The sequence below is a fragment of the Capsicum annuum genome, chromosome 1, assembly GCF_002878395.1.
Source record: "Capsicum annuum cultivar UCD-10X-F1 chromosome 1, UCD10Xv1.1, whole genome shotgun sequence".
NCBI classification, from domain to species: Eukaryota; Viridiplantae; Streptophyta; class Magnoliopsida; order Solanales; family Solanaceae; genus Capsicum; species Capsicum annuum.
The window spans coordinates 36,377,752-36,397,346 of NC_061111.1; the positions used below are offsets into that span (position 1 = coordinate 36,377,752).

At 34.4% G+C, this 19,595-nt stretch overlaps 1 protein-coding gene across 2 annotated transcripts; it reads left to right on the forward strand.

The window, feature by feature from the left end:
- The first annotated feature begins 1,081 nt into the window (after positions 1-1,081).
- On the forward strand, positions 1,082-17,861 carry LOC107871708 (probable protein phosphatase 2C 60). 2 transcript variants are annotated; one of them, XM_016718615.2, is made up of 12 exons: positions 1,125-1,371; positions 4,657-4,753; positions 5,335-5,460; positions 7,162-7,225; positions 10,349-10,457; positions 11,615-11,768; positions 12,237-12,362; positions 12,615-12,738; positions 12,853-12,929; positions 15,497-15,549; positions 15,705-15,759; positions 17,451-17,861. In XM_016718615.2, exons 3-12 carry the CDS (start codon positions 5,344-5,346, stop codon positions 17,658-17,660), a joined length of 1,089 nt encoding a protein of 362 aa, XP_016574101.1. In that variant the 5' UTR covers positions 1,125-1,371; positions 4,657-4,753; positions 5,335-5,343; the 3' UTR covers positions 17,661-17,861. The 2 variants fall into 2 exon arrangements, with proteins under 2 accessions (XP_016574097.1, XP_016574101.1); XM_016718611.2 differs by lacking the exon at positions 4,657-4,753 and having other exon boundaries at positions 1,082-1,371.
- The last annotated feature ends 1,734 nt before the right edge of the window (positions 17,862-19,595 follow it).

The window sequence follows — 19,595 nt, forward strand, 5'->3', positions numbered from 1 at the left end:
TATATATATATATATAAAGGAGAAACATAGAGGAGGTGATGTGACACTCCTCTATGATCTCTATTGCTATTTATTTATTTTTTTGCGATTAGCTTGATCATTTTTTATTTTTTTTGGTAAGAAAAAAAATATTAAAAAATGATCAAAATAATCACAAAAAAGACTAAAACTTCACCTTAACATTTTTAAATTTTAAAAGACTAAAAGTTCACCTTAACATTATACACAACATTAAAGATAGTCATATTAAATTCCTTTCATCATCAATGCTATTATATTTTTCTCATTTATGTGTTATTTAAAAAGAAAAAAAAATCACTTTTTAAACTCTCTTAATCATGTTATATATATATATTATTCATTATTTGTTCTTACTTTAGAAAAAATAACAAACACATTGAAAATAATAAGCATATATTGTGTACTGATTCTGCATTTTATTCTCATTTATTTTATTATGATAAAAATGCTAAAAAAGATATGTGTATTGTATGTTTTCTCTATGTAGCTTATTTAGTTTGAATTTTTACTATAGCAAGTTTGTATTTTCATTTAGATGCAAATTTGTTATTATAATTTTATGTATAACTCATGTTTATAAGTCCGATTCAGTCAGAATAGGAGCATTCCATGAAATCTAAAGTAAAGGAAAGAAAAAGAATCAATAGTGAGCTATTTTTTTACAATGAGTTTAATAACCAAAATTATTTATATTGTATTTACTATATCTAACGTTATATCTATTTCTCTCTATATATATAGTAACGTTAGACATTAAGTAGGTGATGTGTCACATTTCTTGCTGTGTTTTGTACAATTTTAAAAAGTGTTAGTAAATTTATTGTATAAATTTAATTGAGTTAGAAAAATAGAAAAATTAATTATAAAAATAAGAAATGACAAAATTATAATATAGATATTTTAGTAGAATCAGAGATATAGAAAATTATTAAAATTTTTTATACATTATGAGGGGGTAATATAAAATTTTTCTCCTACTATATATCTAAAATAGGTCCAAATATTAAGAAGTATTCCATATTAAATTACATAACATAATTAGATATCTAAAAAATAAATAAAAAATCATATATTTATATGTAGATATTCACATAAAAATTCAATCTATTCAAATTAAACTTTACATTCATCGGAAAAATAAAGAGAATAATTTCATCATGTACAAAGCATCTTCTAAAAAATTGAATTTACGATCACGACGCGTGATTGAGTTCACTGGTTAGTTGAATAAGATGGCAAGAGAAGAAGAAGAGGCGTGAGAATGTTAACGCACTTTGTCCTACTCCTCTTACCTTCCAATTGATTCTTCCTCTTCACCGCATTTACTATTTTAAATTCTTCTCTCTACTGGTTAGTCCCCTTTCTATAATCTGAGTTACAATACGATTCTTGAATTCTTATGTGCTTCCCTGTTTTCTTCATTCTTCATTTCTTGATTGTGATTGAGTTTGTTTATTTGCTTATGTATATTAGGTGCGATGGATTTTAATTTGTGTGTTTTGCTTTCTCTGAGTCAGAGGGTCTTATAGAAACAGATTCTCCCCAGAGCCCACTTGTGGAGCTATACTGGGTATGATGTTGTTGGTGGATTTGAAATACATGCGCCAAAATCCATCTACCAAATACTATATAAGTGGAGGAGGGTAGAGGTGACTCATTATCCATTAGTTCTGAGCCATAAATAAGATATCTTGACCATAAAGTAGTTCCCTTTAGAGCAGTTGGGGCAGTTATTTTCTGCTGGATTTTATGAAAACAGACACTATGAGACTTCTGCTATTTGTGGTGAACCAGCTGACGGGTCCAACCCCATATACATTATTATGATACCTGCTCCTTTGGGATCATATGTCTTTGGTGTCGCACCTCGACTAATTCCACGAGATACCTGCCTTCTCCCACCAGCCGCAGGTATTAGGTGGCTCTATTCGCCAAGGCTAGAACAGATGGGAAGATATCACCTAGTGTTTTGTCTCTGCTGGGAATTGAATTTGAAACCTCATGGTGCTCAACTCACGTCCTTGGGTGCAGATCATATGTCATTTTCCTAACCATTTACCTGAAAAAATGTGCATTTCTTGAGTAGGCTAAGCACAGTGTCTTGTTGGTCAAATGGTATTTAAAGTCATCATTAACCAAACTACCCCGAAGAAAGATCCTCTTGATCTTGCGGAACTGAGCAGCGAAGTAAACTGTTAAGCAATCCAGATCCAGCCAGTAGGATGAATTTTTGCTGTTAGCGAGTTGATATTTAAGCCTATGAGCTTCAAAACACATCAGAGGACACACCTTAATTGAGATAGTAAAATCTGTCACTTCATAAAAACACACACCAAAAAAATAAAATAAAATTGATACTTATCATTTAAAAGATGGAAAAGAATGAGACACGTCAAGTTGAGAATCCGAGCCTTTCAAAAAGTCTTGTCATTAGAAAATAAGAGTTTCCAGTAGGTAATAGATGAGCTAGACTAGATACCTGCTCTTTAACAATTTTAGCCATTTCACATAACAGCATTGTTCAGAAGGCTGGCGAGTCCTTCCGTAATCAGTGAAAAGTCGAAGTGGACATAAGGTCTCACCTCCGAGAATCTTCTTGCAGCTCTTATTTGAAGCCAAATAGCATCGTAGTATAACCTTTGGAAATTATAAATACCTAGTTTGAAGGATCGTAGATGCCTTTTCTTTTTTGCATTTTGAGTCTGCATGAAACATTGCATCTGCTGCTTGTCTGAAACTTGAATCCAAATCATTATAGCCGTAACAATTGCATCAAGAATTTCATAATCTTCAAACAAAGGAATTCTGTTGCTTGGTATCATGTCTTGAATCAGTGATTTTTTTTTTTTTTAAATTAAATGGTGTATATTGATATGTCAAAAGGAGGCTGAGAGGGGGGCTGAAGCCTGACATTTGCATACAAAATGTCCAAATACAATTTGACCTAAGCAATTCACATGATGGAGATAAAAACTCCTAAAATACCAAGTATAAAAATACTTAGTAGATCAGACGTGATAATCAACCAGGATCAAAGATGAAAGTACTTCTCCTCACTCTAATTCTGAAAGTTGGCCTTCCTTTTTCTTCATTGTTTAATGTAGACATGATATGTATTGGCAAGTTTACAGCCGCAGTGAAGAAAGAATTAGAATTATGAAACTCTGCAAGATTGGCGAGGAGATCGGCAGTAGAATTTCCCTCTCTGAGAATACGATTAAATTCAATCTGGCCATTTGTTTTCATGGCTTGAATCTTCTTGATCTCGTCTTTTAAAAGCCAAGAGGTGGATATGTTACCGTTGATCATGTGAATAGTAAGCCAGGAGTCGGATTCAATAATCAGGTTTCTGAATCCATTATCCAAACACCACTTCAATCCAATCTTCATTGCTTGAATCTCCGCACAGTTATTAGAGCATTCACCAAGGTAAGATGCAAAAGCCATGATCATATGTCCATTGCGGTCTCTCAATAGCCCTCCTGCCCTGGCACTCCCTGGATTTAACAGTCTTGAATCAGTGATTTCGATTTCGAAGCTAAAATATTGGTTTTCCTTGATCAGTAAGTGATTTTATTACAGAACAATAATTTTTTTGGGTCAAAATAGTAATGTTTCCTATAAGACCATATGCCTAACTTGGTTACTGCCTCAAGTGCGCTCCGCTCTGGGAGCAGGGCTATTAATGTAGTTGTCAAACTACTTCAGAAGCAGCTCGTACATGCAAATGCCTAGAGAAGGCCACAATACCTTCTTCAACAATGTTCATCCTGTTCCAAAAAGAGCCCAGAAATCATCTCGTCTTGGCTATATATCGCCATCATTCACTAAGAGAAGTGTACATTTCTTCTTCTGTAGATTCTCATTCGATAAAAACATTTCTAGTCTCTTCAAATTGGAAGATTGAGTGAAATCGTCCAGTTTTTCCTCAATGGCAAAATTTTGATAGGTGAGACCTATAACCTTTACGTGCCTCGTCTTCATACATTTCAGATGCTGATTTTGGAGGTGCTGATTACGTTAGCAACTTGTGGAAGTATCTATTCCCTCCATTCCAAAAAGAATTATGAAAATTGGAGCACAGTAGTCGTACCATTTAATTTCTGACCTCAATTTGGATATCGATTCATTATTTAAAATACTTAGAAACTACAAAATATACTACAAACTACAAAGCACAAAGTTAATGATTATGGCCTTGGACCTTTAAAAAATTCGTAGTCATAGCAAGATCTGTTTTACTGTTCAATAGCAATGGTGTCATATTATGCATCCGGAATGTTATTTTTGTTGTCTCCTTTGTCCTACAAATTCTACTTTCTTTTCCTTAAGAATATCTTTGGACAAGGTAAACCTGCTACTTCCATTTTCTCCTCCTTTTGGGCACCCTTATCTTGGATATCCAGCTCTTCCATCTTTTTAAAGCTACTTTCTTCAGAACCTCAACGAGATAGCATTCCACTGTGGAGATCTTCATACTGAGGAAGTTCCGCCATCTCCACTTGATCACTTCTACCACAATCAATATATTGCAACCCCTTGAATCACACAGTTTCAAATCTAAACTGGAATTTTCCTTTAACTAACTTCAGATTCCAACAGAATATGTGCATTCTTGTATGCAAATTTGTGCAGGGAAGATAGATACTTGCGAATATTTTTCATCCAGACCAGTAAACATGATGCCTGAACCTGTAAAGTATGGAAACTGAGCTGCCATTCTCTTCTCCAGGTGAAATTATCTCCTTTATGACGGAAATTAATGAACATCTGTCTGGAGTTAAAATCAAAAATATCGCTCCAGGTGAAATTATCTCCTTTAAGACGGAAATTAATGAACTTCTGTCTGGATTTAAAAATCCAAAAATATCTAATGTTCTCTCTGATATTCTTTCGCTCACGCTTTCAGAAGGAAATCTGGAACCATTGGTTCCTTTTCCACGCATGAAGGTTTATACCAAACCTTCTGTACTAGAAAGTTCTTTGCTTCAAGCAGTTGGAGAATGATCTTTAGACATTCTTAGCGTAATTATCCTTTCAGAATGAGTTCTTTTCCTCTTTCCTCTTTCATCTTTTGCTTTCATGATTCTTCAGTTGTATCTTTTTCCTAGATTGTTGCTTCGTTGTATACATAGTTATAGATATATATGGTTTTATCAAATCAGATGTTCGGTCAGAAGATTCTGATTTTCCCCTTCTAAGTTCTAAGTGGTTTTGGTGATAAAGTTCACTGCTTATGGTTTTCCTGTTCTAAGTTTCATTTGTCTATGTTTGCTTTAATGCTTTGTCAGTGCTTCTCTTCATCTCTTTCAGCTAAAAGTGATGGGTGTATACCTCAGTTCCCCCAAAACAGAGAAATTCTCAGAAGATGGTGGGAATGATAGGGTAAAATATGGTTTATCATCAATGCAAGGATGGCGTGCAACAATGGAAGATGCTGTGAGTATCCCTGCTACTTTAGTAAATGTGGGTTTTTTAGAAAGTTTTCTATTCCAAAAATTCAGACCTTCCACAACATGTTACTGTAGTCAATGTGTTTTGTGATGTAATTTGTGGAATGGAAATAAGTTCTTGCTTTTATTTAATTAAGTGAAACAAGATAAAATAATAAATGTCCAAGAGGACTCTATATTTTCACAGCTTTCCATCTGGGAAATGGAAGGGCTTTGGGCTGTCTCAAACTGTTCCTAGGACATGAGGTTAAGTTTGTAGTTGATTGTTCACTTTCAGACTCTAACAATGCGACTTGTTTAAACTTCGTTTGATTCTTGTTTCTCTAGACATTTCATCATTTCCCATTTTGTGGGAGTACACTGGGTTTGTTGTTGTTGTAGCCATTTAATCATTCTGAGTTGTAGAATTGGTCAGCTGCAGTGCTGCCTGGTGTGTGCGTGCATATACGTGTGTGTGTATGCGTGTATACACACACACACTGACCGATGTGGATCCAGGATATAAAGTTTGTGGGTTCCCCATGTTAGATAAAATAAACCCAAAGAGTAACTAAGGAGATTTGAACCCACAATCTAGAGGTCAGTAAAACTTTCACAAGTCCCTCTACACCACTAGACCAACAATACACTATATTTATGGGTTCCCAACTTATAATTCTTATATATTTACTAGATTTCTCTATATAAATACTAGATCCGAACGAAAGTTACTGGGTTCCCAGGAACCCCCACCCTGGCCCCTAGATCTGCCCCTGCTGACACACACACACTCACACATATATATGTATGCATGTATGCATATAGATTACCGTGGCCATTTAAGAATCTTGACAAACTTGCCTTTTCTTTGCCTACAACTTCAGTGTAATGCTAATAAAATATTTACATAATGGAAAGCTTTGGTAGTGGGACTACACAATGTTCATTATGCTGGTTATTGTTCCTTATTCCTAATGATCAATCTGCATCCCTTCTCACTTGTCTCTTTAGACCTCTTTCCCAAAATAAAAATAGTAGAGAAAAATGAATAAGTCAAAAGGAAGCTGTGGAATCTTTCAGTGAAAGGGAACAGACTCGAGTTATTTATTATTCTCAAGGTAAAATTTTTCTTAGTATTCTGAAGGCACAATATATAAGTGTGCCCTTTAACTTGACTACAAATTACATCTATGACCTTCAACTTTGGGTGTTCACAAGTAGGCCCTTAAACTTGTATAAAGTTGAATAAATAGACACACACATCCTATGTGGCATAATACACGTAGGATGCTATGTAGGACAAAAATTAGCCACATAGGATGCCACATAGGACATATGTGTCTGCTTGTTCAACTTTATACAAGTTTAAGTGCCTACTTGTGCACACTCAAAGTTGGAGGTCATATATGTGATCTGAAGCCAAGTTAAAAGACATGTTAATGTATTGTGCCTATTCTAAACTCACACTATAGATTAAGAATTGGAACTTTTATCGACTCTGATTAATATTTGCTTTCTATTAGTTTAAATATATCATATGGTTCATGTTATTGTGGCCTTCCGGATCTAATGAATGCTTTTATCGACATAGTTATCTCAAATATGTTCTCAGTGTTTGTCTTATCGCAGTGTTTTACTTATGAATAATCCAACATGTATGAGTTAAACTTCATGTTGAGCTGACATTTTGTCCTATTTCTTTCTTTAGCATGCAGCAATACCTGATTTGGATTCTTCAACATCCTTTTTTGGTGTCTACGATGGTCACGGAGGTATGTATGTTGTCATTTTAGGTTATTATTAGGATGCTATACATTGTTGCTTGGGAGAACTTGTCTTCAGCTTACAGAGGAATATAATAAGTTAAACCATGATTTGGTGCAGTTAAGGAAATTTTATCTGGAATCCAGGCTTGTATTTTCATATTTTGAATTGTGTGCCTTCTATTTACCTCTGGTGTTGGGGGCCTTTTTGCTTCTTTTCTTTTTTTTGAGAATGAAGGAACTTAGGTATGGAGACTTGACAATAGCTCATAGTTTGCCAGTGTGAGCCATGAAATCATGGTCCTTATGTATCAAGCTTTATTAAGTGGGATGCAATGCCATTTTGTGAGAGAAATCTTTTATGGTTATTCAGGTCTATTCTCTCTCAGTAAGACCATGATTTGAACTTGGCAGAAATACATTTTCAGGTTTCCTTCTTCTGTTATCAGTTTTAAGAAAATTGCACTGGAATATATATGAAAATGGTGCTTTGCAGCATTTGAGTGATTTTGTAGATTCCAAGTGACCCGTGGTGAATCTCCATTTAGATGACGTTGCTAATTTTGACAACTTCTTGTGTAGATCCTGTGATGATCAACCTATGGAAAGTGATAAAAGGTTTTTTTCAGGACAACTTCGAGCAATCTGGAATCTTTGCTTGAAATAATGGTGTTTCGTGAATACCAATAGTCCTATTGCTGGAGATGAAACCTTTCGCCATGGTGTGCATTCTCTGTTTGAGCTTTGGTCTTCTGCATTCCAGCTCTCTCTTGCTTACTCACTCTCATGAGCTTCTTGCACCTCTGCTCTTTAATGTCTTGTTATATTTGTTTCTTTATAAAGATTCCTCTAGGATTCAGTTCCTTCGGCGTTTGGCTTTTCCTCTTGAGCTTCAGCATGATTCTCTCTCACTCTCTTTGATTTCGTAACCTTCTGTTGGCTAAATTATGGCATGCATATGCTTCCTCGGAAAACTGCCACTCAGATGCCTTAACAACAGTAAGTAGCCAATCAAATAAGTGGATTGAGAACAATGAGGTTTCAGGTTCAATTCCCCGCATAGGCCAAAAAAACACTAGGTGATTTTTTCTCATCTGTCCAAGCCTTGGTGGATAGAGTTACCTTTGCTGATGGGAGTAAGCAAATGCCACGTGGAATTAGTCGAGGTGTGTGCAAGCTGGACCGGATACCAAGGTTATAAAATACCAGTAATTAGCCAATCGAAATTTCGTGAGAAAAATCAATCTATAGTCACTTTAAACACAGCGTGGCAAAAGAAATATGGTTGTTGTTGCATGTCTAAACAGAAATTCACATGAAATAACCGCAAATTAGCCAAAAACAAAGCCTGAACAAATTGTAGCACATGTCTCATGTTTAGCCAACAGATGTTTTAGAATGAAAAAGATTCTTGTTGAAGCTCGGCGGAAAAAAGCAAATGCTGTAGAGAGGAACTAAAATCAGAGAGAAATTCTTTGCGAAGAACCTAAGTAACAAACATATTGAAGATCAAAAGAGAGAGAAAGCTGAAGAGCAAGTGAGAGAGATAGAAGGAATAAGACCAAAGTGCAGAACACATAGTGGCAGAGCCAGAGGTAAAGGTTCACTGCTAATAGGAGTAGCCAAACTGAGTATCCTACTGTTGGGCAGTGGAAATACACGTGACTGCTTTCAATACTCTGTTGCTGAACTATGGGGTTTCAAAAGGTTTGAAGCTGACAATATGAACTGAGAATATGTTAGCAAACAATTGGGAGGATTTCCGAAAACATTTCCTTCTTAATTAAGTCTTAGAACAACATTAAATTCTACCACATATGCTTCCATACACATCAGAAATGACAAGTTGATCTTTTTCCTTTATCCTTTTCTTTCCCATTTCACTAGCAACACTAATCAACCTTTGCCTCCACCGCTTTGGTTAAATGGTAAGAGAGCCACATGTTATGTGTGGGTTAGGTGCATTTCATCATTTCAAACCTTGCTATTATCAAAGCCTAGTGTTTCAGTGTAAAAGGGTAGAGGAGCGGTCCCACTAGCCATCGAATTTTCCAGTCCCTCAGGGAACTTCTCGGTTATAAAAAAAAGTCATCAAACTCTCTTGCAAAAACGAACATTGAATTGCAATTTCTGCTTTCATTTTTATCCTTTTATTAGTGTCCTCTTTTTCTGACACATTTCCAATGTTCACAATACTTCAAAGCCCACTTTACATTTTGAAGTTGGTGCAATTTTTCAGCAGAGGTTGAAAGAGGATACTTTAAGGTCAAATTTTTTTTTTTTTATTATTATTATTATTATTATTATTATTTTTTTTTTTTGGGGGGGGGGGGGGGGTGGGCTAAGAATAGGACCTGTCAGGACATTGAAAGAGGTACTGCAAGACCGGAAGTGTCAGTTGGGAGAGCGTTTATTCAGAAATGAACTCAGAGAGATGTGCTATGGCTGTATCAGAACCTTTCCCCTTGTTTCAGCAATGAACTTGAATCATTTGGTAACCTTATTATGGATTTCAAATAGTAGTTTGGACCATGTTAGTTTGGACGAGTTGATGCTGGCACTGACATCTATACGTAAGAGATGATTTCTCCCTTTTAAAGCTACTTTCGTTAGAAATGAAATCTGGTCATGGGTATATTCCTATATTCTATTCTTTCATTTAGTTTATGCTATTATATGTGATTCTTCACCTCTGTGGGTGATTCCACTGATAGATTGTGGCTATTAGCATAATGTTCTTGTGGAGGTGAGGCCTCAGAGTTTTAGATTTGGAGGTCTTAGAATGATATGCCTGCTTGGCGTTGCTGTATTATCTGTTACCCTCTAAATCGCCTGCCTGTACTCCCTATTTCCTTGTTTTATATGGTGGTGTTAGGGATTAAACTGCAATAGATTTGATTTTGGACATCTTGAAATTAATTCGTGGGATAGAGGTTACTGAAGAAGCTTCGATATCCCAAAAGTATCAATTCAGTTCCAAGTTCGTATTCATGCTTATTAACCAGTAGACACTTCAATCTCTGATACTTTTCCTGCTCTATAAAGATAAGGTTGCTACTCTAATCAAATATCTCGAAGAACATTATTAGCAACTATGTCTGCTACTTCCTGTTAACCTTTCATAAATTACAGGTAAAGTTGTTGCTAAATTTTGTGCCAAGTATCTACATCAGCAAGTGCTCAAGCATGAAGCATATTTACACGGTGATATAGGAACTTCAGTCCAGAAAGCCTTTTTCAGGTGAATTCCTGAGGCTTTGGGTTCTAGAATTGGCTATACAATGTCCTGAAAACTCTATGGGTGTCTTTTAGTGTTTAATTATTTAAACAGAGACTGATTTTATATGTATGTTTTCATGAGCCCTTTATAACTAGCATCTTTTTTAGGTAAGTGACAAAGGCTACTAGAAAGGGTTCATGAAAATATACACTAATTTCCTAATAGCAGTAATGTTAGTGGCATTCATTGTTGTGTACTCCTTCCGTCCCCCAATTTATATGACACCGTTTGACTCGGCACAAAGTTTAAAAAAGAAAGAAAGACTTTTGAAATTTGTGGTCTAAAACATTCTTTGACCATTTGTGTGGCTATAAGTCATTTCATTAGGGGTAAAAGGGAAATTTTAAAGTTAAGTTGAATCTAATTATCGAAGGTGACATTCTTTTTTGGGATGGACTAAAAAAGGAAGTGTCACATAACTTGGAACAGAGGGAGTAGTAATTTTCAACTTTGATCTATATACTCTAAATTTGCTCTATGCATCTGATATTTTCTGGTTTAAAAACTGAAATAGATAAGAATGAGAGTACTCCTGTTTGGGTTTAGATTACTTGAATTATTCACCAACTTAATGTCTATATTAATAGTTTAATATTTTGTATTTGATGGATGATATGTGAAGTCCTGTTTCATGACAATTGCATTTTGTTGCTTATATCTCTTTTCCCACAAATTGAAAGCTTGCACGGGTACTGTGATGGTCATATCACTTGTCATATAAAAGTCTAGACATTTCCAAAAAAGTGGAAAAACCGATGTGGCATTGTAATGTCACACTCGAATTTGGTAAGAAGTACTCATTTTGTTCGATTTCATGTGGCACACTTTTTTAAGTATGTATCAAAATGATTGACACTTTAGGAAACTATTTGATTTTATCATCCCGGTTTACCCCTAATGACACAACTTGTTGTGACCCACTTAACAGAAAAGTAAGACACACATGTCGAAGTAATCCCAACTGATTGGTATCATCAACTATATAGATACTTTCTTCTGTTATGCCCCACATTTTCGCAAAAATCTGCATGGATGTCGTTTGCACTGTGAAATCATTAAATGCTTCTGTGCTTCCAAAGTGCGTTATGAGACCTTTTGTTTCCCTGTTGCTGGTGCAGAATGGACGAGATGATGTGCGGTCAGAGAGGATGGAGGGAGCTGGCTGCACTGGGGGATAAATTAAACCAGTTCACGGGTATGATTGAGGGTCTTATTTGGTCTCCAAAAAATGGTGATGGAAACAACCGTGTTGATGATTGGGCATTTGAGGAGGTACCTTCTATGCTTGAGGATATTGAGTTAAAATGAAATAAACTAGTATGTCTGTCTCCTTTAGTCTGTCCAGTTGATAAAACCATTTTGAAATGGAGATAGGGGTATTAAATTGAGAATATTTAAAGCTTTCCAAATGTTTTGTTTCTTTACTTTCGTGGGCTACTGTACTCTTGCTAGTGATTCTTGGTTCTAGAGGTAATGAAAGGAAGTTTAAATGAATACTTAAGTTAAACTAAGAGGTTGGAATCACGCATCAAAGTTGATCCTGTTTATAAGTGAATGCATGAACTGAACGCTTACTGCTTTTAGAGATGGAGCAAAGCTGCAGTGATTAGATCTTTCCCTTGAAATTGTATGTACTTGTATAGTCCTTTAGCATGTCAGCTCACCTCGCCTGCACATTACTATTGTTGTAGACATTGTTTAATTGGTTTCCGGGCTAAGTGTTTGTGATATTGATATCAGGGGCCTCACTCTGATTTTTCGGGACCTACTTCTGGATGTACAGCTTGTGTTGCAATCATTAGAGAGAACCAACTCATTGTTTCAAATGCTGGAGATTCTCGCTGTGTAATTTCAAGGAAGGGCCAGGTAATGTGGTATCTTTTAGATAATTTGGAAGAAACGTTTCCGCCTCTGGCAGTGGATTTCTTGTATCTAAAGTTGTTTTTGTACTAGGGGCCCAGCATGCCATGTCTTTGCATTTGCTATCGCTGGGCCATTGTCTTGTGGCCCCCCAATATGGATGCGTATATTGTCACTAGGATGTTATGTCAAAGTTTTCTTGTTTAAACCTTAATGTGAATATAGAGAATGGGTATCAAATATCTCCCTTTTTTGCAGGCATACAATTTATCGAGGGATCATAAACCTGATCTTGAGGTTGAGAGAGAGAGAATCTTAAAAGCTGGTGGTTTTATTCATGCAGGACGTGTGAATGGAAGTCTAAATCTTGCAAGAGCTATAGGTATTATTCTTCTTTGTTGTGGACCTTAAATATTCTATTAAAAAGCTAGCTGTCATGCAAAAGCAATTTGGAACAGATAGAGGTTGTTATTTGGATCGTTTAAACTAATTGCAGGTGACATGGAATTCAAGCTAAACAAGTTTTTGCCAGCTGAGAAGCAAATTGTGACTGCCAATCCAGACATAAACACGGTACATTCCTTTAGGCTCAAAAATATCCTTGAACTATCTGAAATAGCTCAAAAATGCCCCTCGTTAGATTTTTGGCTCAAAAATACCCCTCCGGCTCAAAAATACCCCTCCCTCTTAACGGAATTCGGAAAAGGATCAAAAATATCCCTGAACTATCTGAAATGGGTCAAAAATACCCCCTGTTAAATATTTGGCTCAAAAATACCCCTCCCTTAACGAAATTAAATTATTTCGATTAAATTAAACCCTAACTTTAACTTTTTAACCCTAATACTTTAACTTTTTTACATAAAAGTATTTTTTTAATTTTAAAAATAAGATAATGAAAAAAAATATTTGAATTATAATATAAATTGGTTGAATTTGATTTGAAAAATAAACATACATTTATTCTAAAAAGGTATTTTCACTTTACATCTTTTAAATCTTTAAAGAAATTAATGAAATATAAATTAACGAAATTAATGAAATATAAATTTTCACTTAAAGAAATTAACGAAATAAAAATTAAATGATGAACTTTATATAAATTAACGAAATAATCGAAATAATTTAATTTGATTAAATACCCCTCTGTTAAATATTTGGCTCAAAAATACCCCTCCCCTTACCGAAATTAAATTATTTCGATTGAATTAAACCCTAACTTTAACTTTTTAATCCTAATACTTTAATTTTTTTACATAAAAGTATTTTTTTAATTTTAAAATAAGATAATGAAAAAAAGTATTTGAATTATAATATAAATTGGTTGAATTTGATTTGAAAAATAAGCATACATTTATTCTAAAAAGGTATTTTCACTTTACATCTTTTTAATCTTTAAAGAAATTAACGAAATATAAATTAAATGATGAACTTTATATAAATTAACGAAATAATTTAATTTCATTAAATATCCCTCTGTTAAATATTTGGCTCAAAAATACTCCTTCCCTTAACGAAATTAAATTATTTCGATTGAATTAAACCCTAACTTTAACTTTTTAACCCTAATACTTTAATTTTTTTACATAAAACTATTTTTTTAATTTTAAAAATAAGATAATGAAAAAAAGTATTTGAATTATAATATAAATTGGTTGAATTTGATTTGGAAAATAAACATACATTTATTCTAAAAAGGTATTTTCACTTTACATCTTTTTAATCTTTAAAGAAATTAACGAAATATAAATTTTCACTTAAAGAAATTAACGAAATATAAGTTAAATGATGAATTTTATATAAATTAACGAAATAATCGAAATAATTTAATTTCGTTAAGGGAGGGGTATTTTTGAGCCAAATATTTAACAGAGGGGTATTTTTGACCCATTTCAGATAGTTTAGGGGTATTTTTGATCCTTTGTCGAATTCCGTTAGAGGGAGGGGTATTTTTGAGCCAAATATTTAACGGAGGGGTATTTTTGAGCCAAAAATCTAACGAAGGGCATTTTTGAGCTATTTCGGATAGTTCAGGGGGATTTTTGGGCCTTTTTCCGTTTTATTAATGATAATTTTTAGACATGACTGTTTTTCAAGAAAGTCAGACCCAATTTTTTCTTGTTTGGTTTGGCAACACATCTTACTCTTTCTGGGCCCGATAAGCTATAAGGCACTAAATAATAGCTTTTCTCGACACATGCCTCTAGGCTACCTTCTGCTACCCCATATCATGTATTTTTAACTTTTGCATTAAAATCATAATATACATTTTCTAGGATGTTTAGATGCAATTTTATGGCGTGAAGTTTCCGTCTCATTTCTGTTTGAATGTCTGTAACTTATGGGCACAGACTGAAAGGTGTATCAGTAATTCATTATGCACTAGTTTTTTGGAAGTTTGAAATGACAAGAGGTGAAAAAAGAATCAATGGCTTTTTCAGTAGCTTATTATTTCCTCAATTCTTCTCAATATCAATTGTTTTCTTTGGGTTCTTGATATCCTTGTTTAAGTATATAGTTTAAATATCTATGTTCAAATGCATGTAAAAAGGTCAATCTAGTTAGTCTCTTTGGATAGCGGCGAGACAAAAAATTTGGCTCCATTAGTTATTCTTACCTTGCCGCTTTCTGCAGTGTATCGGTGCCTCAATTTCCCGCTAATTCTACCATGTCTGCTATAATGAAATCAAACTACTACCAAGGAGGAGCGGAGAAGTATCTCGGGATTCATTGAAAATGACAAACTTTGTGGTGATAAGGGGTGATTTCAATGGCTGGACAGGGAAATGTGATGCAAGTTTGAAGTATTGCAATTCTGTCTTAGTTAAAGGAGGAGGAAATTGTTATTAAAACTTCAAAGGGCGAGATTGATAATCGAAAAATCAAAGAGACTTTGACTTTATAAAACCATTGGCATTAAGGCAGATATTCAGATAAAAGAGGAAGAATTTCTTTTGTCTACAATGATTTATATGGCCGACCCAAACTTCTTTGGGGTTGATGCTTGAATGATTGATTCTTTCTTGCTTTCCTTCGACCCCCTGATTCTTTCTTGCTTTCCTTCGACCCCCACCCATCCACCTTTGTCGCTTCTTTCCTATATTCCTAACATGTCTGATATTGCTCTGTTCCCTGATTAGGTTGAGTTGTGCGATGATGATGATTTTATTGTGCTAGCTTGTGATGGTATATGGTATGCATTCTAGACTCTTCTTTTTGATTTGGGAAGATGGTCTCAACAGAAAATTATTAGATGTTCTTCATAGTTTACTCGGTTTGATTTTCAGATTTCATATTAACACATTTTTTGTTCATATATCTGATTTTCATGTTGCTGTTTCTTCTCAGGGACTGCATGTCAAGCCAGCAATTGGTTGATTTTATACACGAGCAGCTGAAGTCGGTCAGTCTGAGAGCACATTTTTATGCATTTGAATTGGTGTTAACTTTTGATTAAAGTCCTGTTGGAAAGTCAGCTATTAACAATGGGATAACTGAGTCATCTAAAATTCATTATATTTATGGTATAATTGGCCAAAGACTTACAATAACAAATAACAACAACTATGCTTCAATCCCAAACAATTTGGTGTCAGCTATATAAATCTTCACGGACCATGTTTCTCCATTTAAACTCATCTCATGCAAAAATCTTACCAAATAAAAGTAAAAGTAAAAAATAAGGTAAACATATGTAAATAATAGCAAAAAATAATACTGAAAAGGTCTGAAAGTACCTATTTCATAAGGTTGTTTTGTACATAACAATGAAGTTGCGACTAGTGAAGCCTGAAAAAGGAATAGTTCATTTTACGATGCATGCTAGCAGGGTTCAAAATGAGCAACTTTTCACTTAAAAAGAAAGAAGATATTTTCATTTTACATGATACCAAATTTGCTACTAGAAGTGGCAAAAGGCTGAGTCAGTTCGAACTATGTATATAATGGGACATCTACTAAATACTATTTTTTCTGTGGCAATTTGCAAAAGGTCATTACATATTAATCATTCGTAGAAGGACCTGTACTATGGCATAGTGATAGAAGAACAAAAGGCATCGGGTTTAGCTAGTATTATGTGCTTATGGACTGATTCCTATGTTCATGTGTGGTCCCACACAGCTGAACATTTTGTTTGATGTATTATAATTTGTTTGAGAAATGGGGTGAATAAAAAGAACAACAAAACATCCATGCTCTTTTTGAAATGGTATTTTTATAGGCAAAAAGAGTGAACTAGTTATGCTTTTGATATGCATTTTGGTTTATTTTATCGCTCAACTAATGGAGCTCAGTGGGTTTCTAGTGATTTACCTAGTAATTAAAAAATGTTAGCTCGGTGATACTAGTTTAGTCTTTTTTGTAATTGAGCCAACAAAGTTTTGTTATCTTCCTAACTTGTTACTATTATGCATCTTTGTGATGCCAGCAATGAATTTTCTTATTACTTCTTGGAAAAAAAAATGGAATCATCATTATCCTTGGAATGTATAAGGAAGGCTCATTTGCCTTATTGGGCTCCTGGTGTCTGCTTGCTCATAACCTTAATTTCGTTGCTAGTAGACTTATTCTGGTTTTTGATTGTTCGCCTGATTCAGTGAGCTATTACAAATTACTTTAATGTCTGTGCTGAACTATTGGATGCAACAAAGATCAACACCTGCTAAATATTCCCTAGTTTATTTGGATCATGTGGCATCTTCATTTCAGAGTTGTGAGCAGACATCCCATTGTCTTGATAAATTTGTCGATCAATGTGCTTTTGTCTCAGTTCAGATGTCTTTATGTTTTGTTCATTTTGCTCTAAGCATCAAATCTCTGTTGTTCGAAAGAAATGAAACACATCGAAATGGTACCAACCATACTTAATAATTGACAGATTTGGCAGGAATATGTAAGACTACTTCTCCTAAAAAGATCATAGGGTGCTAACCAGTTATGTTTTTTTGGAGTGCGCGGAGATGATATGATTGTTTGATCTGGCTTTCTCCTATTTTCCAGGGCTTTCATTATATGTGAAGACCAAAGATAAAATGCTCGTGTATACTCACTCTAGTCTAAAATACAGACTAACTGAGAAAGTTTGATTTGTAGGAAAGCAAGCTTTCTGCAGTATGTGAAAGAGTTCTTGATAGGTGTTTGGCACCTTCTACTGCTGGAGATGAGGGATGTGACAACATGACCATGATTTTGGTGCAATTCAAGAAACCTTTTCAGTCTGGGGCTTCTTTAGCTGAAGAACTCCCTGCTACCACCGAGGTTAACACTGAAGGAAAACCAGCAGACTGTGGATCTAGTTCATAGTTCTGAGCTCCCCGTTTTGGTTGATACTTCCAAGTCTGCAGTTGTACATGATTGTGTTGATTCTATGTAGATCTCTACTGCATATGTTTTGCTTTTCTTGCTGCTGGTTTTGTATGTGACTGCATTTGTACTAATTACCGAGATGGATTGTATAGATAACCACAGGTTGATCATTTCATGTACTCAGTGACTTGTAGGTTGTGTTTGGTGTGTTTTCCAATTAATGCTAAGGTGTGTCCCATGTGTTTGCATTGGCCGGGGGTGAGGGAGCTGTTCTACGGAACAAGTTGATCGTACTATAATCTTCAATTTTAAATATACTGCCCTTCTCTCACACATGATGTCTGTTCTTGACATTGGTGGCGATCCAGATGTTATGTTGTTTAGCCAAGGTTGTTATGAAGTTATTCGAGTGTATTTTTTGTAATTGAAAAAAATCTTGAGTACGTTGTCAAGTAGAGAAAATTCAAAATTATTGTAAACTCTCGTTAATGGACAATTTTCCTTGGAAATGATATATCAGGGAAAGTGTACAACTAGCCATTTTGAGGGAGAAAAATTGGCTAATAGGCCAATTGCCTACTTTGGTTTTTCATTTTAAAACAAAATTAAAAAAATAACTTTATGGATGAATTAGACAATAATAACATATTAAAAATTATGGGAGCTATTTACAAATATACTCAAGACATAAAACCTTGACTCATTTTTTCAATTTCAAATTACTTTTTTTGTCTCTCTAATTTTTTCTCCTCCATTCTTATTAAAACTCATTGTTTCTTCAACTTTCTCCTTTTTAAAGCTAGTATTTTATTCCTAAATGTTTTGTCTCCTCCTAAATTTGTAAGTTTTCTACTCTCCTTTAATTTTAGTCCATTTTTTTTCAAAAAGAAAAAGGTTTGTGTATATATATGTAATCGATTGGATTAATAATCAATCTGTCTATATATCGATCGGATCAATAATCAATTTGTCCATATACCGGTCGGATCGATAATCAATCTGTACATATATCGATCGGATCGATAATTGATCTGCTGGATCGATAATCGATCTGTCCATATATCGGCCGAATCGATAATAGATCTGTCTAACGAAAATTAGGTTTTGGACTAATTTGTAAAAGACATAATACATAAATATGACCCTAAACTTGATACCAAATTATAACTTCGATCTTAAACTTTGATAGTGCACAAATAGGACCTTTAACTATTCAAAACCTAAACAAATATGACCTTCAATTTTGCAACCCCCATGCGTGAGTTTCACTTGCGCCTACGTGGAAAGGTAATCCAATCACACGGTGTCACGTCATTAAAAGGACTGACATTTCATCCTTTTTTAACTGTTGGAATGCTCAAAATTTTAGCCCGACGCGCCCAATTTTGCGTGTACAACACGCGTTTTGTCACGCCGGATCGAAGGTCATATTTGTGCAGTTTTGAATAGTTAAAGGTCATATTTGTGCACTGTCAAAGTTATAATTTGATGTCAAGTTTAGAGTCATATTTATGTATTATGCCTTTGTAAAATGAGTAAAAGATTTTTGTGGAAGGGCTTTTGTTTAAATTCTGTAAGTTGGTGATTTGTGGACTAATTTGTAACTTTTAAAACTTGTAAATAAATTTTAAATCAAAAGTGGGTTATTTTTCTTTAAAAAAAAACTTATAGTTTATTTAATTAAAAAGTAGACTTGAAGAGGTCATTTAATAAAGAATCCCACTTTTAGAGCTTTACACAAAACAAAGTCAGTTCATAAATTTTTGTAAGTTTAGCCATTTTAAGATTAACTTCAGATTAAATAATCTGTAATTTCAAAAACTTCAGACATACAAAGCCAAGCTTCAATCAAAACATTTGAAACTTGAGTGTGAAGTTTTTTGTTTTTGTCTGAAGTAGTTATCTCAATTTATGGGAGCAAAAGCAAGTAAA